Source organism: Ictalurus furcatus, chromosome 18 (assembly GCF_023375685.1).
Source record: "Ictalurus furcatus strain D&B chromosome 18, Billie_1.0, whole genome shotgun sequence".
Taxonomy (NCBI): domain Eukaryota; kingdom Metazoa; phylum Chordata; class Actinopteri; order Siluriformes; family Ictaluridae; genus Ictalurus; species Ictalurus furcatus.
Window position 1 is genome coordinate 12,635,175 of NC_071272.1, and position 23,617 is coordinate 12,658,791.

General features: G+C 39.8%; 1 protein-coding gene and 1 long non-coding RNA gene across 2 annotated transcripts; one reads left to right on the top strand and one right to left on the bottom strand.

Moving 5' to 3' along the window:
* Nucleotides 1–36: 36 nt before the first annotated feature.
* nxf1b (nuclear RNA export factor 1b) lies at nt 37–19,041 on the bottom strand. The gene is made up of 21 exons (XM_053649647.1): nt 18,788–19,041; nt 11,191–11,395; nt 10,902–11,067; nt 10,712–10,795; nt 10,431–10,535; nt 10,197–10,277; nt 9,989–10,058; nt 8,755–8,843; nt 8,523–8,630; nt 8,334–8,443; nt 5,116–5,152; nt 3,751–3,822; nt 3,270–3,325; nt 3,065–3,172; nt 2,175–2,233; nt 1,910–2,025; nt 1,783–1,825; nt 1,591–1,663; nt 1,316–1,498; nt 435–495; nt 37–316 (listed from the first exon to the last, which is right to left on the bottom strand). The coding sequence occupies exons 1-21, from the start codon at nt 18,819–18,821 to the stop codon at nt 278–280; spliced, it is 1,899 nt and encodes a 632-aa protein (XP_053505622.1). The 5' UTR covers nt 18,822–19,041; the 3' UTR covers nt 37–277.
* LOC128622871 (uncharacterized) lies at nt 17,927–23,613 on the top strand. The gene is made up of 2 exons (XR_008388455.1): nt 17,927–18,206; nt 21,647–23,613. It is a non-coding gene; the product is annotated as an uncharacterized LOC128622871 (long non-coding RNA).
* The last annotated feature ends 4 nt before the right edge of the window (nt 23,614–23,617 follow it).

Consider the following 23,617-nt stretch of genomic DNA (forward strand, 5'->3'; position numbering starts at 1 on the left):
CTCAGCTTCTTTATGACCACAAACATTTTGATTGAATTTTTCAAAATATTTTTAATCAAAACATTCATAAAGAAAGATTACACCAGAGGAAGCGATGCATATGCTACATTTTGGTACAGAATAAGTAGCTGGTAAATATTGTAGAGAAAGAACCATCAAAAGCAACAAAACTGGTCATTTTAACAATAATCAACAATAATTACATCAGCTATAAACACAAATCTAAGCCTTGAGCTAGAGCTCATCAGACAAAACATTTAAAAAATACATATTTTCTTCACTTTATGAAAGCGATATCTGGGATCTTTCCTTGGACCTAAAAACAGAAACACTGCTTAATAAATGTGTTCAGTAGCAACAATGAACTGTACTGGATTTTATCTACATGCACACTTTCGTTTGCAATGAAACAATAAAATGAAATGACTGACTACCTTAAGGTCTGTGAAAATCTGACCGGCCCGTTCAAAATTCCAGTCGTTGTCTTGGAGGCACCTTTAAAATAAAATAAAAAAATGCAAACGTCTCTAATTCCAATGCAAAATACCTGTTACACATTTAGCCCTGTGTGGTTTTGTTGAAATATAGTACATTTCATAATACCTACAGTCAACTCTTATTATCAGCACCTCTCATGAAAATAAGCAGAAACGAATGTACGTTAAATGAGCGCTATGGAGACGCTAGTTAGACTGACCACAATATTTCAGAAACGTAAGTGGTTTTCTTTGTGCAATATTTCTGCTTGTTTGAGACAACGTCGAACACGGCTCGAGAGCAGTTACAGACGGATCACGGGCCACTCCTCTACGCAGAACATTTCAAGTTCCTTTAAATTATTATTGATGTAGGGTTATAACAATCTGGATCAATGAGTCAACTGAAAAGACAAAAACTCAAACGAATCAAGACAACAGTCCTAAATCTATTCAATCACAGCTGATTATTAATCAATTCTTGGAAAACTGACAGAACGTGTTTAAATTTTAAAAAAAAATTTTTTAAAAAAACAATTAGGTTTTTAATTGATGTATAAATTTCATAAGCTGGAAATCATTTCCATTTTGCCTGGAATGCTGATAGTTAAAAAAAATCCTTTGTGAATTAACAGTACGCCTTTGGTATGCATACAAATGTCAAAATAACACAATGTGAGATGGCAAAATATTGAATTCCTACATCCTTTTCCTGTGTTCATCTGTACATCAGTGCTCCTTATCTTAATTAAAAATCTACCTGGCTCAGAAAACCAATGTTTTGGGGCAAGAGATCCAGATTGAACATTGTGTTCTAGTGTAAAGCTTCGAAATCTTACTTCTGAGACCACTCCAGGTTCATGCCAGACTGCTGGGAGAACGCAGAGAGCATTTCCTGTTGGGTGGCAGACAGCGTGGGCACAGGGCTGCTGGAAGGGGTCGGGGCTGGGGCAACAAACGCTCGCCGAATCTCTTCGGTCGTGGCGTTCCGGACAAACATCTCGTCGTTCACGATACACATGCTGAGGATACAAGACAAAGTATGCATCGAAAAAAAAGGTACAAGGTAGCCATGTCCTCCAAATCATGCAGAGATTCGAGAGAATGGCCTTACCTTCCATTTCCAGGGGACACGGCAATGAACACGCGAGAGAAAGCTCTGTACGAGTCACGAGAGGTGCCATCCACTGAAAGAAACACAGAATGAGAGAAACCGTTAGAAGCTGCATCGTGCAGCAGAATTACCTGTGATACTGCAGGGGTTTGAACTCATTTCTAAAAGAGTTCAGATCAATCACGTCCATACCTTCTTTAAACACTCCACTGACTGTGAATGACAGCAACGAGCTCTGAGAAAAGAGAGAAAAGCAAATTAAACGGATGCGAAACGACTTTAAACGCAGACTAACTGTAGCACAGTAAAATTCTCTCACGGTGTAGGTGTTGACGTCGACATTAAACGAGGCAATGTCGTGCTGGGTCTTGGGGAGCTCGTTCAGAAACGCGACCACGTTCAACCGTGTGTGCTTCAGCAAGCGAAACCTTGTAGCTGAAGGACCAGAACAATAAAACATTACTTAAGATGCAATGATCAAATGGTCACAGGTCAAGTTTGTGTAAATGGGGGGAAATAAATAAATATGCCATACAGTAATCATCCAGTAACTAAGCAACTGCAGAAAATAAGAATAGTCTTACTGGAATCTTTAACACGCTTGATGTTACGACTGTCCTTCATGTACTCTCCCAGACTGCTTCTACAAGAGTAATAAAACAAAGTGACCAAATAAACATACAACATACGCACACTAATGAAAATTTACAGACTCAGTTTGTTAGTCACCTCTTGCACTGACATTCAGTACAACAGCGTGATTGCAGTCGAGTTATGGTTTAAAGATATTTATACAAATGTCCACTGTTGACCAGATACTTGGGTGTTTCTGCGATGGACCATTTTCCAGTCCAATAACTAAACATTTCCAGTCAACTGCAGGCCTGTGGTAACAAACTAACTGATTAAGGGCTGGTGTACGATTAATACACACTGCATGGGCCAAGCATATCTAACTGACTAGAAAGGTGTGTTTAAATCCCTCAACAATGCTGCTATTTCGGATTCACTCGTTAGAGCACCGGAATTTTCCAAATGAAAACGGTCCAAAGCGGCACTCTCGAATCTCGGGCAGGGGTGGGGGGAATAAATAAATAAATATCAGGACACGAAAGATTAAATAGACCTACAATACTTTTCAAAACAGATGCTACAGGGAAGAATGTTTTGACACCATGTATAGCCATAGACATGGGGGGTGGGGGGGACGACAAATGACTGTGATAAAGTGATAAATATTTATAGAAGTCATTAGCCTGGATTTTGCTAAACATTTTATTTTACAGTCTATTTGCACAAAAAAATATTCTCTTTGGTCCTTTAAGATTTTAATCTGATGCCCAACACAATAGCACAACAATGAGTGTAGATACAAGGTAGTACTGCTATATTGTAATCTGTGTGTACAAGGACATCCTATAGGTGCCAGCCAGAGAAAAGTCATAAAGCCAGAAAGGAAGCGGATATACTCTACCTGGAAGGGTTCTGCGTGGAGAACGGGACAATGAGCGAGAACGTTGCGCCATCGTGATAAGCATCAAGCAGAAGCTGTCTGTTCGCCGAGTCGTATATAGTGTAATACCTTAGACGACAAGAGAAACACATTTAGCTTCGGTCACACCGCTGCTTTATTTTCATAAACACAAACTAGACATTCAGAATCGCGAAGAGTAACATACTGTTGCAGGAAGCAAGTGATGAGGCCCTTCAGTTCTTCTGAGCCAAAGTAACTGGGCTGAATTGAAAAAGATTCCAATCAGCTCACATTTAAACAGTACACCAACACGCTAAAGGAGCGGTGTCAAACAAATGGTAGAGGTTCTGATCATGACCACCGATTAAATTTTAGAAACCATGTTTTAAATGAAAAGTTCAGAATAAAGAGCTAATCTTTTCCTCCACTGGGGGGCGGAATAGAGCAACAAACGCAAAAATATGCTAATATACAAGTTTTCATTTCAACTAAACATTTGGCACTGTTAAAACCTCTCTCCAAAAATTATTTAGTGGCTGCTTAGAACTTTTATGTTATGAATATATATTTTAAATCAAAAAATGTTCATTTTAAATATTCATTTTTTTTTGCAAACTCTACTGATTGAGTTTGACACTCCTGTGCTAAAGGACAGCGGACTAGCATAACATTATTCGGGAAGTTACCTTGCACGGAGGAAGAACAGCCGGAGCAACCTCCAGGTCAAAACCAATGGGGGGAGGAAGGTCGTGTCCGTCCTGTGGCAGAGATATAAAACAATGTAAAGGTGCGATAGAACTCTTGCCAATCTCTTTGATGTTCATGAAAAATTGAAGTGAAGTATAAAAATGAGTCATGTCAAGGTCTAATCTTAGGTGCATTTCCACTGAAATTCAGGAACCTTTTGAGGAACACCTAAAAGTTCTGGAACTGTCCTGAATGAAGACTATACAGTGCCTGGACAAGTGTGTGTACACCACATTATCAAACACAAACTGTATAACAAGAAACAGCAAAAGCACAGAAAGACACCAAACACCAAAGCAGATGCTCTTTGTTATGTTTTGTCATGCTGCACAATGATTTAGATCTGTACAAAGCGCAATTTAACCCTTCGTTTTTGGCGACTACACACGGGTACAAAACAGGGATTTATTGACCCCCCACTTGCATCAGAAATGTTCCACTGTGTCAGCTGTGCCACGCTGCTTCTGAAACGAAACAAACTTATGATACTTTCAACTACCATTTGTAACCTCTCAATGAGAAAAAACCAAAAGGAATTCCTACTCTGAAACTCAAAGCACTTCAGTAGTTTTAAAAGGAGTTATAAAGTATAAACTAGTTTCTGCTTTAGATCAACCAACATACTGATATATTAGCTTGTTCAATCTATAACAGTTCACTGTTTTGAGGAGGTAAATATACATCACTCATCATAGTTACGCTGCCTTTGACTTGAGGTTGTAACTTGTAATTCCCAACCTCCAACCAGGAAAAGACGAGGAAAACGCCACGGGCAACTAGACATTCCGAATCGTAAACTTGGGGTAGTCATCTCAACTACGAGTTTCTTCCCAATTTACAGAGTGACGTTGAATCAATATGACCGAGCAGAGCATCAGATGTAAACAAACTAACACACACAAGTATTTGCTATAGATCAACCAATATTACAGACATGTTGACTTGATCAATCTAACAGTTCACTATATAGTTCACTGACCGAGAAGGAAAACATACATCACCTCATCAGAGCTAGCTGGCTTCCATGGTCCCCCCCCCTCCCCACATTGTATGTGGAACACACTGATGTCAAAACTGTCCTGTCTAGCATCTGACCAATCAGCAGTTTCAGCACATCAACACATCAAGGTTTACCAAACAAGTCACAGGAAGCAGATAAGTGAAACATCCTGAACCAGTTCCTTAAAAGGTACCTGTGGCAGAAATGCACCTATTGTGTGTCAGTAGCTACTGTGAGAGGGCAAAAATGGAAACACCGTCTGTGTCAGATACACCAGTGTAAACCAGTGATGTGCAGAGCCTACCAGTTTGAGCAGTCTGGGGAACCGCTCCCGTATGGCACTGTCCAACAACCACAAAGACAGAAGACAAGAGAAATATTCACTGTTATTTGAGAAGAAACTAGAAAGCAGATATTTCCTCCCACACATACACCACTGGCACAGTCTCCCTGAAGACATGACGTGAGGACACGGTCACTGGGCATACAAAATTAAACAGGGGTTTTATTTATTAAATAAAACATCAGAGACTCTACAAAATTCAGGACTTAAACCCGAGGTGTTTACATATGCAGTCTGTTTTCAGCTATATATATTTACCACAGCCAACATGATACATAATCTTCAAATAACTGCAGGAATCTCGCTACAGTCTGAGCAGCATCTCTCACAAAAGACGGCAATAACAGTATTCATAGTGCTTGTATGTTCCCCCACCCCAACAGGAATGTAGTACTTACCCCTCCACAATACTCACCATCGGCCCCCTATGCACAGGAACACACTGACACGCAGGCTCTGGGGGGTGGGGGTGAGGGAAGGGGAGTGTGTGGGGTAGAGGTGGTGGACACGGTCAATACTTTCAGGCACATTGCGATTGGACTGAGGTCTCGCGGGGGGCCGTGGTGAGTTCAGTTCGACATGCCATTACTACATAACCGTTTCAAGTCAACTGTAAACCAATTATGAGTAGGACAATGGTATGTTCAGTGCTTAATCACTGTGAGGTGGTTAATGAACAGTTAAGGCAGTAACGAAAAACCATGATCATTTAACACACATACACAGCTGTCGAACTATTGAGATTTTTTTGTTAATCTTTCTGTAATCAAATTTGTAAATAGAATGCATTTAAGCCAAACTCAAACATCATTTTGAACTAAAGAATTTTTACTATGGAGAACACTAGCCATGTTGATGGAGGCCATTTGCAACAAGCTGGAGGAGAAAATTGACTTAAAGAGCAGAAAAATTTACATGAGAAACTTTCAGCATAGAGAAGATGGCATGTAAGTAAACAAAAGTACACAAAAGTTTGTTTACAAAAGTAAACAAACAAACAAACAAAAAAGATAGCAGCAATGAAGCTGAACCCTGAGCTTTTATACAGAGTACTGCTATTGCTTGTAATTCTGGCGACGCAGCTACAAAAAGACGATGCATTGGCCTAAATCGTAGGACCTAACACTTTTGGACCCAACCACTGCAGTTAGAAATGGCCAGGTTTCCTTTCAAGAAAAAAACAATTGAAGCTGAAGTTTTAACGCTCCTAGTCAGCTATGTCTAATTTTATGTTACTGTATCTTCACTATAGTTTCTCAACTTGATGCTTACTCTAATTTTGAGATGCGAATATGGCCACAAAGCCCACATTCCAGTGTTCCTCAGTTTAGTAACAGCCAAGAGAGCATTTGCTTTGATGTTCTAAATGTTCACATTACTGTCCATGCACCATGAACACAGAGGTCCAGTTTTGAGCAACAAAACCCCCATTGGAGTTTAAAGGGTTCCAGCATTGCTGAGAACTGCTTGGCTTGAAGGATTTTCTTAAATCCCCCCTCCCTTTCCTCCTCCACCCAAGAGCTCTCCTCAGTGCAGTGTTAACAATTCACATCTTCCTCTTCTTCTCTCCTAGGGATCTTCATCGTCTGTTCTATGTTGTGTGCTGTGGCCAGCTTTGCGACTGTGCCTGCCTTAGGTTGTCCCGAGTTTATGGTGGGATCTTACCCGTCTTTGGCTAACCAGCCTTCGTCACTGACCAATCAGCAATCTTGGGTTGAGACCTAAGCTCAACCTAAGCTCATATGAGGGGTGGAGGGGATGGAGAAGGCACCATTACAGAGCGGTTGAGAACTCAAGAGCACTTCAGTGCACATAAACCTTCCACACATGCATTTTCCTTCTCTTCTAGAGTCAGCTTAGGCCCGACACTCTCGCAGGGTAAGAGGCATTGGGCATTGAGTGGTTAAATGGCACTGTATCCCAAATGAGCGAAGAATAAGCCAAGAAAAAGCTACATATGTAGACATAACTAATGTTTTCCTCTAAACTGACCTTTTTGACTAACAATACAAACGCAACTGTACGAGCAGTAATCTATAAAGAGCAACAGAGCCAACTGCACTGTAGGAAAAATACAGCGAGAACAGAAAACTTGAATTGCAAAGAGGCGGCGAGCACATTTAGAAAAGATAACAGGTAAGCAGGAAGCTTTATTTTATCCTTTATACTATACCACCACACTTTTTTGTAACAAATAAAATCCCATGATACATAGTACTACTATAACCCCTGTAGTAAATGCCGTGATTTGATGTCAAGCGTTAGAATGACTGTCGCATTTACAGTTTGGTTTTATATTTCATGACAGAAACCGGTTAACAACAGGTCTCGTGTGCATCACATTTGGACTGGCTAGTATCAAAAAAATATCAAATAACTGTAGACATGTTCAGGGTTCACAATATGTATGACGACACCTTCGTTTTTCTAAGAACATGACAAATCGACATTTGTAAGAACAAACTTGAGTAAAAAACGCTCAATATATCCAGTATATTGGCTAAAGTCCAGTCAGTTTCTTGTTGGTGTGGTTTTAATTCACTTGATGCACGTCTGTTTACAGACTCATACTTTTTTAAAGAAATATGAAGTCAGTTAGTGTTTTGTGCAGTACTGACAACACCCACCAAAAACATATTGCGACATATCACAGCACTATTGAATTCTCAAATCTGGTCCTGGTTGGATTTATTTTCTATAACAAAGCTCTGTTTCTTGTTACCATGACAACCTGTGTTTTTTTTTTTGTCTTATTAAAGAGAGAGAGAAAAGGCTGGTGATGGAACGACTGGTTATAGCTACTATAATATTAAAGAATAATAGAAACTAACTTACCTTCCAGAACATAAAGCATAACTAAACCGACAGCATCATACGACACTCTTTAATACATAAATTTTTTTTATTTTTTTTTTAAATCTATCAATGTAATCAATGGGAAATTCTTCCAAAATATTCCATTAGCCATCAGTGCTGAAAAGGATGGACATGGTACATTTACTCCATTTCCTTTGGTTTTTACATAAGCCTTCGTCGCTTCTGTTTGGCTCTGTCTGAAAGGATTTGTCGACCTCCAGGGAGCTGATGTGTATGACGTACACACTCACTCACTCAACCAAAACACACTCATTTACCCGTTTCCATATTTCTTTGCACTACAGGTTAGAATAAGAACTGACCTAATGTAATCGGCCTGGTCCTTAAAGTGATCGCACAGAGGGTTCCTCTGCAGTGACAACTCCACCAGCCTCAGCCCCTTCAGCTTGTCCAACTCTCTCTCCGACCTTATCTGCAGCGAACAGAGAAGTAACTACGTGAACCAGAAAGACAGAGCAACTCTAAACGGAATTAAAGACAAAACTCCATACATCATTGTGCGAGAGATTCAGAATCTTCAGATTTGGGACTTTGGCAACGAGGTCAGCGAGGTCATCAAGCTTGTACAATCTGTTGTTGCTTAGGTTTAAACAAACCAGCTGTGAAGAAGATGAAGGACCAGAGTAAACGAGTGTTTTCTTGGATTTTTCCATGTGATCTTTAGCCTACGTCATGTATTCCATTTCATGCTTCGAAAGCAAGATAAGTGATCCTTTTCTGTACCTCAGGGATGTTATCCTCAATGATCTTGATGACTGCCTGCATGGAGTTTTTCCTGCTAAGTGCCACCTCAATGTTCAAAGAAGCCAAATCTGTCGCAAGGAAAACGACAATGGAATAACTTTAGAGAAATACATTTTCTGACACATTCAGCTAACGGCTGCAACCTAGGCCAATCATAGTCATAATTCAACTACATTTATGAACAGCCAGCCATTCCAGTGGAACTTGTCTTAAGGCCAGTCCTTGTATCATTTGGAGGAGGAGCTCATCATCGCAAGTTCACTTTAACATAACCGTCAACTGATTGTACAATTCCACAAGTCCACAACTTTTCCCTATTTTCCCCCCTCGCTTTTAAGTCGCGTATGAATGCCCCTGAGGTTGTGTGGGTTTCGCTTTCACTTTCACTTTCGAATTAGCGGCAATTGTTTGAATGGTGGGTTCATTATTATTCTTAATGAAAACCCCAACAACAAAACAGTACAATGGCAAACTCGCTTATATTAAACAGAACTTTTGAAACCAAATCTTTCGCCATCATCTTGTCAAGTCAGTTCGCCTCACTAGTCACATGATAAATGAAATCTGACTCCTGCTGATCTGTGCTGTGCCTCTGACTCATTTGGCTCATGCTGAATTGAGCAGATGCATTCAGTTTTTAATTGTAATATCCATTCTCCAAGCAAACTAAATGATTTTCATTACTATAAAAACACAACGCGACAGTGGGGGTGGTGCTGCAGTGGGCAAGTGATGTAATCGGTGTGCGGCCGAACAATGTGCAACACAGGCAACACCGGCTATCACAGCAAGCCCAATACCAACACTCAAACAGCGAGAAACAGTGCATGATGTGTGAAATGTCACAGTACAGGGATAGTTGTAAAGGAGGAGCTGTTATCATAAGATTTTTAGCCACGCAGACTGGCACGAAATGTGTGCATATCACAATGCTCTCAGTGCAAGCACACGTACCGCAAAGGTGAGCTAAAAACACAAAACGCTGGGGGGGGAAACGACCTAATAGCAATTATCCCACATAAATGTTCTTTCCAATTTTTCTTTTGTCTTTTAAACTTAATTTAACATCTGTAGTTTCTCTAAACATACTTCAACAGATCACACAGCACACTTAACATTTACAGCTGTTAAACATTTGACGGTTAAGCGGTCTACACATAATCACAAACGTTTAATTAATATGTAAGTGGCGGCATTTTAAAAAGAAACCTACCTGGGTCAACTCTGATGTTGTTCAAATCAAGGGCCTGTTGTGAACCGTCAAAACGCTTGGACATGCATTGCTGTAATAAAAATGTTTTTTTTTTTTTTTTTTAAGTTTCACTGTGACACATCAACCTCTTAACTACTGCAAGGCCATTACTTTACATGAAATACAAGATGAGTGCCAAAGTGGCTGCCTCACTCAGGTGTTCACTCACCTTCAAATGCTCTAGGTCCTCTAGCTTCAGGTCCTGTTGGGGTAAGCTTGGAGGCTGGCATGGATTCATCAAGACAGCTATCTGTTAGGCCCAAAGTAGAATACAGGACACTACTGAATTACGCTTAAGAAGAAAAGATATTAAACAATGTGGTAAATAATTTATTAGATTTTTGCCTACATCACAAACGCACTAATCCAGCCAAATTGATACATGTATTTTATAACACTGAACCTTGTATCCATCTTTGTCTGTGATTTTTCTGGACACTTTGATCAAAGCATACGCTGTAGAAGAATCGTCAATGTAGAACTGTACTCTGTTTCCTTCTGTGTGGTACTGTAAAAATAAATAAATAAAACTCACAACAGACTCAGACAGTAAAACCTTACTTTACTTTGCATTTGTAAACACTGCCAGAATCACTGCTATATAAAATTAATCAACACCATCTGACCGATGACAAGTAAGAATTTAATACTGTAGTATAATCATTCATTTTATATTTCACTTGCCTGTATGGCTTGGAATGGCACTGCACAGATGTTCTGTAGTGAAGAGAGAAGCCACTGTTTTTCGTATTTTTTCCCATGAGGAATCTGAAGAGAAACAAAAAAAAAAGGATTAGTAAAAAGATTCAAAACAAATACTATATTTCATTTCAAGCCATGGACATTATGGCAAAGCAGCTCATAAAACACGCACCATCATCTTGAACCAATTTTTACGGCCTCCACCTCCGTCAACTCCGTCGGCACTGCCTCCTCCACTTCCCCTATTCCCTCGTCCCCTGTTGTTGCCACCATCTCCTCTTGCATCTTTTCCTCCTCTTCGGCCGTTACGGCGATTTTGGGGCCGCCCATAAGGAGCACTACACAGAAATGAAAACATACATTATTTGGATACATTCACTGCCTTGTAGTAGACATATCACACACAAATCACTTATTATACAGAAATAACACAAGATATTAAACAAGAACCGTGCTCTCACAATCTCCGTTGCGACCCCCCGTCATGAAGGTCATCAGTCATTGCGATATCACCATCATCGTCCTCAAATCTGGATCTGGGACCAGCTCCTCCACCTCCGTGGCCTCCACGATGTCTCTGTTTCGAGATCTGGTCGCTGTAGAGCGGCGCTCTGAAAGGTCCCCTGCCTTTCCTGCGATGTTTGGGTCCAACACGATCATCATGTTCTGAAAGACGAATACACCTAGTTGGGCACATTCACCTTTAACACCTTCTATTCTTCTAACACGATGGCCTTAAAGAAATCATACACATCTGTAGCAATACCTGGACTGGGAACTACAACACTGTCACTACAAGTTAAATGTTGGTAAATTGGTAGCTCTTCGGTTATGGTTTAGAAGACTGTAGCTTAAACCATACAACTGCCACAGACTCACTACAGTGCCCTGGAGCAAGAGCATTTACTCTAAACCCCAGCACACCTTTTCGAGCAGATGTTATCGACTGTCCTGCATTCAATGCAGTTCTCCAAGTTAAGAGAGCAGGCTCACTCGACTCACCACTAGTGTGTAAAGTCTGACCGAGTTGCATCGACTTCCCAATGCCCAATCCACTGACGGCCACCGCTCCCAACGCCCAATCCACTGACCTCCACCTTTCCCAACACCCAATCACTGATCTCCATTGTCCTTAACGACTAACCACCAATCACCACTGCTAGTCTCACTTATGCCCTTCATTGTTACCTTTTCCTGGGCAATATACAGTGAGGGAAAAAAGTATTTGATCCCCTGCTGATTTTGTACGTTTGCCCACTGACAAAGAAATGATCAGTCTATAATTTTAATAGTAGATTTATTTGAACAGTGAGAGACAGAACAACAAGAAGAAAATCCAGAAAAACGCATGTCAAAAATGTTATAAATTGATTTGCATTTTAATGAGGGAAATAAGTATTTGACCCCCTCTCAATCAGAAAGATTTCTGGCTCCCAGGTGTCTTTTATACAGGTAACGAGCTGAGATTAGGAGCACACTCTTAAAGGGAGTGCTCCTAATCTCAGCTTGTTACCTGTATAAAAGACACCTGTCCACTGAAGCAATCAATCAATCAGATTCCAAACTCTCCACCATGGCCAAGACCAAAGAGCTCTCCAAGGATGTCAGGGACAAGATTGTAGACCTACACAAGTCTGGAATGGGCTACAAGACCATTGACAAGCAGCTTGGTGAGAAGGTGACAACAGTTGGTGCGATTATTCGCAAATGGAAGAAACACAAAAGAACTGTCAATCTCCCTCGGCCTGGGGCTCTATGCAAGATCTCACCTCATGGAGTTGCAATGATCATGAGAACAGTGAGGAATCAGCCCAGAACTACACGGGAGGATCTTGTCAATGATCTCAAGGCAGCTGGGACCATAGTCACCAAGAAAACAATTGGTAACACACTTACCGTGTAACACACACTTCACACGCCGTGAAGGACTGAAATCCTGCAGCGCCCGCAAGGTCCCCCTGCTCAAGAAAGCACATGTACATGCCCATCTGAAGTTTGCCAATGAACATCTGAATGATTCAGAGGACAACTGGGTGAAAGTGTTGTGGTCAGATGAGACCAAAATGGAGCTCTTTGCCATCAACTCAACTGGCCGTGTTTGGAGGAGGAGGAATGCTGCCTATGACCCCAAGAACACCATCCCCACCGTCAAACATGGAGGTGGAAACATTATGCTTTGTGGGTGTTTTTCTGCTAAGGGGACAGGACAACTTCACCGCATCAAAGGGACGATGGACGGGGCCATGTACCGTCAAATCTTGGGTGAGTACCTCCTTCCCTGAGCCAGGGCATTGAAAATGGGTCGTGGATGGGTATTCCAGCATGACAATGACCCAAAACACACAACCAAGGCAACAAAGGAGTGGCTCAAGAAGAAGCACATTAAGGTCCTGGAGTGGCCTAGCCAGTCTCCAGACCTTAATCCCATAGAAAATCTGTGGAGGGAGCTGAAGGTTTGAGTTGCCAAACGTAAGCCTCAAAACCTTAATGACTTGGAGAAGATCTGCAAAGAGGAGTGGGACAAAATCCCTCCTGAGATGTGTGCAAACCTGGTGGCCAACTACAAGAAATGTCCGACCTCTGTGATTGCCAACAAGGGTTTTGCCACCAAGTACTAAGTCATGTTTTGCAGAGGGGTCAAATACATATTTCCCTCATTAAAATGCAAATCAATTTATAACATTTTTGACATGCGTTTTTCTGATTTTTTTTTTTTTGTTGTTATTCTGTCTCTCACTGTTCAAATAAATCTACCATTAAAATTATACAATGATCATTTCTTTGTCAGTGGGCAAACGTACAAAATCAGCAGGGGATCAAATACTTTTTTCCCCTCACTGTACACACATAAAAAAAGCAAAAATCTTGTGGCACCACGATCATAGACGACGTTCCCTACGTTATAATCTGTTATTATATATTCTAATAAATCTCTTCTATTTCACATCTTCAGAAAATCTGATAGGCGAATGACCACGCTGATGACACGAATGTGTAAATGGGAGTATGACATCATCCAGTAACCCCATAACTGCAATCAGAAAGTAAACATACTGGAATAAAGTAGGTTTGACATTGGACATATGATATTCGCAGATATGTGGAAATTAAGGGACCGTCTCTAAAGTTACATACGACATTGTTAAACACGTATATAACTCCAAAAGCATTTGCAGGGATTGACTTAGTCACACAACCAACTGGAAAGTGTTCATGTAGGTGTCAGCTATAATGCACACCTCTTAGATTTTTGACATTCAACCCTACAATGCATGAACCAAAAAAAAAAACCTTTACGAATGCATAAAGGGGGTCAAAATGACCCGTACTGGATTTAATGGTTTTCTTCAAAAAGTAGATGTACTATTAATGAAATAATTAATAAATGTGTGTATTAACAGTATATTATTTATATTTATATATATATATATATTTATATATATATATATATATATATATATATATATATATATATATATATATATATATATATATATATATATATATATAAAATACATACATATATTTATACACATACATACAGTGAGGGAAAAAAGTATTTGATCCCCTGCTGATTTTGTATGTTTACCCACTGACAAAGAAATGATCAGTCTATAACTTTAATGGTAGATTTATTTGAACAGTGAGAGACAGAATAACAACAAAAAAATCCAGAAAAACGCACATCAAAAATGTTATAAATTGATTTGCATTTTAATGAGGGAAATAAGTATTTGACCCCTCTGCAAAACATGACTTAGTACTTGGTTTAAAAACCCTTGTTGGCAATCACAGAGGTCAGACGTTTCTTGTAGTTGGCCACCAGGTTTGCACACATCTCAGGAGGGATTTTGTCCCACTCCTCTTTGCAGATCTTCTCCAAATCATTAAGGTTTCGAGGCTGACGTTTGGCAACTCGAACCTTCAGCTCTCTCCACAGATTTTCTATGGGATTAAGGTCTGGAGACTGCCTAGGTCACTCCAGGACCTTAATGTGCTTCTTCTTGAGCCACTCCTTTGTTGCCTTGGCCATGTGTTTTGGGTCATTGTCATGCTGGAATATCCATCCACGACCCATTTTCAATGCCCTGTCTGAGGGAAGGAGGTTTTCACCCAAGATTTGACGGTACATGGCCCCGTCCATCGTCCCTTTGATGCGGTGAAGTTGTCCTGTCCCCTTAGCAGAAAAAAAACCCCAAAGCATAATGTTTCCACCTCCATGTTTGACGGTGGGGATGGTGTTCCAGGGGTCATAGGCAGCATTCCTCCTCCTCCAAACACGGCGAGTTGAGTTGATGCCAAAGAGCTCCATTTTGGTCTCATCTGACCTCAACGCTTTCACCCAGTTGTCCTCAGAATCATTCAGATGTTCATTGGCAAACTTCAGACGGGGATGTATATGTGTTTTCTTGAGCAGCGGACCTTGCGCGCGCTGCAGGATTTCAGTCCTTCACGGCGTAGTGTGTTACCAATTGTTTTCTTGGTGACTATGGTCCCAGCTGCCTTGAGATCATTGACAAGATCCTCCCGTGTAGTTCTGGGCTGATTCCTCACTGTTCTCATGATCAATGCAACTCCACGAGGTGAGATCTTGCATGGAGCCCCAGGCCGAGGGAGATTGACAGTTCTTTTGTGCTTCTTCCATTTGCGAATAATCGCACCAACTGTTGTCCCCTTCTCACCAAGCTGCTTGGCAATGGTCTTGTAGCCCATTCCAGACTTGTGTAGGTCTACAATCTTGTCCCTGACATCCTTGGAGAGCTCTTTGGTCTTGGCCATGGTGGAGAGTTTGGAATATGACTGATTGATTGCTTCTGTGGACAGGTGTCTTTTATACAGGTAACAAACTGATATTAGGAGCACTCCCTTTAAGAGTGTGCTCCTAATCTCAGCTCGTTACCTGTATAAAAGACACCTGGGAGCCAGAAATCTTTCTGATTGAGAGGGGGTCAAATACTTTTTTCCCTCATTAAAATGCAAATTAATTTATAAAATTTTTGACATGCATTTTTCTGGATTTTTTTGTTGTTATTCTGTCTCTCACTGTTCAAATACAACTACCATTAAAATTATAGACTGATCATTTCTTTGTCAGTGGGCAAACGTACAAAATCAGCAGGGGATCAAATACTTTTTTCCCTCACTGTATACACAGTATCTCACAAAAGTGAGTACACCCCTCACATTTTTGTAAATATTTGATTATATCTTTTAATGTGACAACACTGAAGAAATGAACCTTTGCTACAATGTAAAGTAGTGAGTGTACAGCTTGTGTAACAGTGTAAATTTGCTGTCCCCTTAAAATAACTCAACACACAGCCATTAATGTCTAAACTGCTGGCAACAAAAGTGAGTACACCCCTAAGAGAAAATGTCCAAATTGGGCACAAAGTGTCAATATTTTGTGTGGCCACCATTATTATCATCATCATCATTATTATTATAATTATTATAATAATTATCATTATTATTCAGTACGTCACAGTACATGTTGGCATTCATGGTTCCCTCAATGAACTGTAGCTCCCCAGTGCTGGCAGCACTCATGCAGCCCCAGACCATGACACTCCCACCACCATGCTTGACTGTAGGTCAGCTCAGTAGGTGTACTCCTCACCTGGTTGCCGCCACATACGCTTGACACCATCTGAACCAAATAAGTTTATCTTGGTCTCATCAGACCACAGGACATGGTTCCAGTGATCGATGTCCTTAGTCTGCTTGTCTTCAGCAAACTGTTTGCGGATTTTCTTGTGCATCATCTTTAGAAGAGGCTTCCTTCTGGGACGACAGCCATGCAGACCAATTTGATGCAGTGTGTGGCGTATGGTCTGAGCACTGGCAGGCTGACCCCCCCCAACCTCTGCAGCAATGCTGGCAGCACTTATACGTCTATTTCTCAAAGACAACCTCTGGAGATGACGCTGAGCACGTGCACTCAACTTCTTTGGTCGACCATGACGAGGCCTGTTCTGAGTGGAAATTTACACTGTTACACAAGCTGTACACTCACTACTTTACATTGTAGCAAAGGTTCATTTCTTCAGTGTTGTCACATGAAAAGATAATCAAATATTTACAAAAATGTGAGGGGTGTACTCACTTTTTTGATGTACTGTGTGTGTATATATAAAATATGCATATACTCATACATATGTATGTATAGTATATATTATCTATATATATCTATATCTATCTATATATATATATATCTATATCTCTATATATCTATCTATCTATCTATCTATCTATAATATATATATATATATATATATATATATATATATATATATATATATATAAATGCTATTTATATACACACACACATTAATTATTTCATTAGTAGAACATCTACTTTTTAAAGAAAACCATTCAATCCAGTATGGGTCATTTTGACCCCTTTTGACCCCTTTATGCATTCGTGAAGGTTTTTTTGGTTCATGCATTGTAGGGTTAAATATCAAAAATCTAAAGGTGTGCATCATACTTGATACCTAGTTGATCACTTTCCAGTTGGTTGTGTGACTAAGTCATTCTCTTCAAATGCTATTGAGCTTTAAAATTATGGTATATTTTGTGTATGAGCCCATTCTGTAGTGAAATACATGGCAATATTTACATATGATTTAATAGCTTATTTGAATAAATATCAGGCTTCATGTTTGTACGTCACTCCCTTCAAATCCTATTGAGCTTTAAATTATGATATATTTTGTGCATGGGCCTATTCAGTAATGAAATACATGTCAAATTTAAATGTGATTTAATAGATTAGTTTAACAAATATCAAAAATCTAAAGGTGTGCGTCATACCTGACACCTAGATGAACACTTTACAGTTGGATGTGTGACCAAGTCATTACCTTCAAATGCCATTGAGCTTTAATTTATGGTACATTTTGTGTGGGAGTCCATGCAGTAATAAAATACATGGCAATATTTATATATGATTTAATAGTTTATTTTGTTAAATATTAAAAATCTAAAAGGTGTGCGTTATAGCTGACACCTAGATGAACACTTTCCAGTTGGTTATATGACTAAGTCATTCCCTTCAAATTCTATTGAAGTTAGAAACGTGTTTAACAATGTCGTATGTAACTTTAGAGACGGTCCCTTAATTGCCGCATTTCTGCGAATATCGAACGTCAAACCAACTTTATTCCAGTAGTAAACATTCCATTTCAACAAATTCACCGTCACAAGCTGGTTTGCCAACCGCCATTAAAACAAAAAAGAAGAAATTCACCGTCATCTACAGACGCTGCACACACTGATTCCGCCATGTTGTTTTTCACTGGCACGACCCCAACTCGGGCCTCAAAGAAAATCCCGCGTTTCCCCACTTGTAATTACGACTTTGTTGTGGCGTTCAACTAGTAAATATGATCTTTCCGACATGACTTGAAAGCACCATGACTGCCAGTATTCCCGTTAAAACACAAACAAGCTGTCTTCCAGGTTATTTCTCAAAGTAAGATTTTTTTTCCAAAAATCCACTATTCCACGTTTAACCACTTTACCTAGAAAAGAACTAGCAGTATTGTGTGGGTTTTGTGTAAATTGGCGTGATTTTCAGTAAAAGATGAAAATGCTGCCGCTGAACAACTTCAACAATGCGGCCACGCAGTGGAAAAAAACGGCTGCTGGCTGAATAACTAGCGAGCTAATGATGTTAAAATTGTGACTTAAATAACGATAATGTAACCAGGACAGCAAGCCTGACATAAACCTGGTTAATTATTCTTCGTAGTAACTAGTTATCTAGTTAAGCGCGTGCTGAGAGTGTAGCTGCGTAGCTAGCCAGAGCAACAGTTCCGTGCTGCTAACAGCCAGGTCACACTTCAATGCTAACACTGAAGGTTGTTACTAACCTTAGTCAGCTAACCACACAACTACTAGCTGTAGCTCGGAAGTCATTAAAACAGGACTTGGTAAAAAAAAAAATAATAATGAAAGACGCTACATAATGAGGGTTTCCCCCCCTAAAGAGTTGTGTAACACATTGACACCGCTAAGCTAATTAGCACCGATAGGCTCGCGCTGTTAACTCACCACTGTAGAATCGGGAGTCGTCTGCTGTCGCCATTTTGTGATTAATTAAAACCCAGCTAAGCGAACAGCTGCCTCGTTACCGTTGTGTTTCCAGCGTACGAATGTAGCAAACCAACAAATAACTTCAACAAACGCGACTCAGGAACAAACCTAATGTTAGATACAGGAAACAGATTGTTGCTTTGTTTTCTACTGTCTTTTTTCTTTTGAGGAACGCAACATTGTAGTGCGCATGCGCGGGTTCATCACTTCTTCTCCGGCTCATTGGTGGCGGTTAATGCAAACTCTCTGTAAGTGGCGCCATCTGCTGAGAGCATGCGCACACTGCAACAACATATAATGAACAGCAGGGGTGGAATAATCCGACGATATGGACTTAATTCTGAATTTAAAAAGGCAACGAGTGAAATAAAATAACTGTATGCAACAACTAAAAGTTAATTATTGTCGATTAGAGTTCATCATAAATCGATTATTATCTAAAAAGATAACGCTGCTGGAAAAAAGTAGAAACCCTCATAAAATTTGCAATGATTATAATCAGAATTGTATTGGTTTTAATGGAAACTGTAATGGTCCCTGTGGGTCTCTACTGGTATTTCTTGCCTTCTATTGGTGGCATGTTATGTCTGTACTATTAAGGACCAATAATGGTAATGGTTTTAATGGTTAGCTGGTGGTTTTTAATTGTATTTGTAGTGGAACCCATTAGAATTTCTATGAATTTCCTTTTGGGGTTTTTTTTCCAGCAGGAAGCTGGTGTGTAAAAATAAAACATATCAAACTGGTGTGTAAATATCATTCGTGTTTAAAAACTGAACTGAACTGTAAATCATTTAATGGGCTAGCATGCTGACTAGACTTTCAAAATAGTGTTGTTAGTTCAAAACAACAAGAAAGCAACACGTATAAAGGTTTGAATAATTTTCTACATTAAAAACAAAAAAGGAATTACAATGAAGATAAACAGTAAATGCTATTACTGCCATAAAACATCTACAGGTATGTCATTCGATTGATCATGGTCACAAATTGTATGTTTAATGACAGAAACTATGAATAAGCCAGTCTGAACAGGAAGGTCTTCAATCTGGATTTAAAAATATTTACAGAACCTCTCTTCCTTATATATTCCAGAGTTTAGGAGTAATATAAAAATACAATGCAGTTATCCAGTCAGCCAATAATGTGGCAAAGGCACAATACATAAACTCATGCAGATACAAGTCTACAGCTTCAGTTAAAATGTGATTTCAGTGATCGTGGTATGGTTGTTGGTTTTGTTTTGAAACTGTTGATCTCCTGGGACAGAACTTTCTGTACAGTTTCACCCCACAGCATGTGTGAAAAGCAAAAAAAAAAAAAAAACAACCCAAAATTCGTGTACCTCAATTAACCTTCGAGTTACATCTTTACAATTGCAGTGAGCAGAAAAGCATTTCAGCAAGTAGAACATGTCAAACGTTGAGGCAGATGGGCTGCATATTCTATGAAACCATGAAATATTGAGTACTCCTTATAAACAACATATAAACCTAATAATGTTTCCACACAACACAGACAAAAGAAGTAGCACTCCCCCATCTCCTCAATCATAACTGAACCCCTTGTATCTTATGTTACAAAACCTCAAGTTAATAAATGCTATTAATAATATTAGTTGTCCAAACCTGTGACATAATCGGCACGCCTTTTGCTTACATGAGCCAAGGTTTCAAGGTGTTCCCTGATGGTAAAAACACTTCACTGAGACAGTAGATCTAAAGGATGTTTACTTTTACATTTCCATCCTGTCGGCTTACTGGCACCTGAGATTTACATTGATTCTGTTTACAAGCCTACTGGATACGTGTGTCCTGAAAGAAAGCAATACTGAGGAAGATGAATTATGTTGTAGTGTCTAAACAATGTATGAATCATAGATTAATTTATTCTAAAAAAAGAAAAAAGAAAAAAAGAAATTGCTTTTATCACTGGATATGCGGTTATAGTGGCACCATGTATTACATGTTATTATGATAGTAATATTATTATTATTCCAGTACTATAGTTTAGTACAGCAGGGCTTGACACACAAATCAGTTATATTTATTTCATACAACAAACCTCTTGGATTCATGTAATGTTGTTTGACTGTTGCTCATAACTCCACACATACACTCCTTACTCTCATTTTCTTTTTGCACTCATGAACTCCAGCTTGATTTATGATCTTTTTATGTTGTATATCTCATACTCCACAGTAAATGGGTAATAGTCTTGCAATGGGGATACTCTTTCTCTAACATAAAATCACATCCTTTATTTCCTCACACCAGCAGTTTTCTAAAATTCTAGTCTGATAAAGAATGACTTGGATTTAAAGGTCACTGAAAGGGCAAAACCTTTTGAGACCCACCGCCTTAAATCATTCCTGGTCGTATTCTTCTGAGAAAGAGGAAGCGGCTGCCATGGTTTCAACAAAACAAATGAGATGCTGTTGTAAAGGCCAGGACGTACAACGAGCTAGAGTAAACCAGCATGAATGGTCTTCGGGACCAATATCACATCCTCCACATGGGACAGAAATTCACTTTCACCTGCCAACTTTCCACACATCACTGCAATTTTATATTCCTTCACTCTAAACATCAGCAACTGCAAACTGTATTTCCTTACATGTAAAGAATGACAGTTAAGTGATATTACTTATCCCACAGAGCTGTTGAATGCTCCAGATATACTTCTGGCTGCAAGGTTTATATTAATACCCTTCTTCTAATACGTTATTGTTTCCATAATAAAAGATTACAGAACACAGGGACTTGTATGGCAGATGCTCCACATCCGTCTAATTTCTGTACCGCTTATCCTACACAGGGTCGTGGGGGAGCTTGGAGCCTATCACAGGGATCTCAGGGCGCAATACGGCGGACACCCTGGACAGGGTTCCAACCCATCACAAGGCACAATAGCACACACATTCACAAACCTATTCACATACGGACAATTTGGAAATGCCAAACAGCCTACAGTGGTGGAGGAAACTGGAGTACCCAGAGGAAACCCCAGAAGCACAGGGAGAACATGCCAGCTCTGTGCGCACACAGGGCGGAGGCAGGATTCAAAACCCCAAACCCACGGAGTCACGAGGCAAACATGCTAAGCTACCATGCCCCCAGATGCGCCACATAAATAGGTTAAAAACATGTAATCATTGATATGGTGAGGCTTTCTGCATTTAGATGTTTATTTAGTATTTTTAGAAGGAGTCTCTGGTGTCAGTGTATTGTAACAGTCAGAGGTAAAGCTGTAACACACAAAGGTCTTTAAGATAGAGGAGTTTACGCACTGTGGTTTCTTGGTAACATGACAAGCTGCATTTTGGGTCTTTTTAAGTGAGAGAAAAAAAGACAGGCTGGTGAGGGAATGACTGCTATAATTGTAGCTGGTATAATGTAAGTGATAACAGGAACTAACTTGTTTCGCCCACTTTAATAGGAACACCAGTATACCTACTAGTTCATGCAATTATCCAATCAGCACAATGCATAAAATCATGCTGCAGTGAAACTAGACTAGCTGGCCAGGTTTGGAGAGCCTGTGCCGACTGCAACCTCCGATTCTTGTTCTTGAATGACAGGAGTGAAACCTTATGTGGTGTTCTGCTCTTGTAGCCTCAAGGTCTAATGTGTTGTGTGTTCTGAGATGCCTTACTGCTCACCACGGCTGTAAAGAGTTGTTATTTGACTTGACTTGACAAAGCTTTCCCATCTGGTCATTCTCCTTTTGACCTCTCTTAGCAACAAGGTGTCTCTGACCACAGAACTACCAGTCACTGGATGTGTTTTTGTTTCTTTGTTTTTTCACACCATTCTTTGTTAACTCTAGAGACTGTTTTGTGTGAAAATCCCAAGAGATCAGCATTTTCTAAAATACTCAATCCAGCCAATCTGGCACAATTTCCCCCATTCTGATGGTTGATGTGAACACAAGCTCTTGACCTATTGCAGGAAATTTTGGGCCACTTCAGCCTGCACTGGCCCTGCTAGCTCACAAACTTAAACTATGAACTTAATTAAGCAATCTGACTTGTATTTTTAGAGAAATAACATAGCAGAACTCATGGAGACTGGATTCAGAAGAAGCAGGTTTATTCAGCAGTCAGCAGTCAGCAAGACAGCAGAATGAACCCAGCTGGGCCCAGCTAGGCCCAGGGCTACACTCTTCACTCAAAGTGAAACATGCAACAAAAACAATCGTTTACAATGTGTCTTATATACAATTAAAGCATCCATGTACCTTTAGTGTGTGCCCTTATCACAATTCTGCACACCTTATTCACTTACGTCTTTCTATGGGCCCCTGAGTTTTTTTAGTGAAACTTTTGCCTGCATCTGCTCGTCTCCTTTTGCTGAGTCACGAGTGCATGCGGTCCTTATCTATTCCTAATCGATGGCCTTTGTCTTTTTTCTCTACTGTGTTCTGGGCGGGTGCTTTATATGTTTCATTTTTAATGTCTTTTAAAGTTATCCTTGCATCTAAATGTATGATCCAAAACCATCTACCCTGGTTCTTCTGGGCAGAACCCTGGATCTCCCAATAAGAAGAAAAAGATAAATACTTTTTCCCAAACATACTTTACTGTGCCTTTCATAAAGAAAAGATACGCATATATCATATGGTGCACAGACCCCCAGTAGCCCTCTGCTTCTAAATACGCCCAAGTTACCCAGATGCCCTGGACAAAAAAAACTATGTTTACGCCAAGAACTTATGTAAAACCCATGATTGTTAAAAAGTCATTCTTTTATGTGTTTTTATTAAACTACACAAAGTTTTCAAAACTCT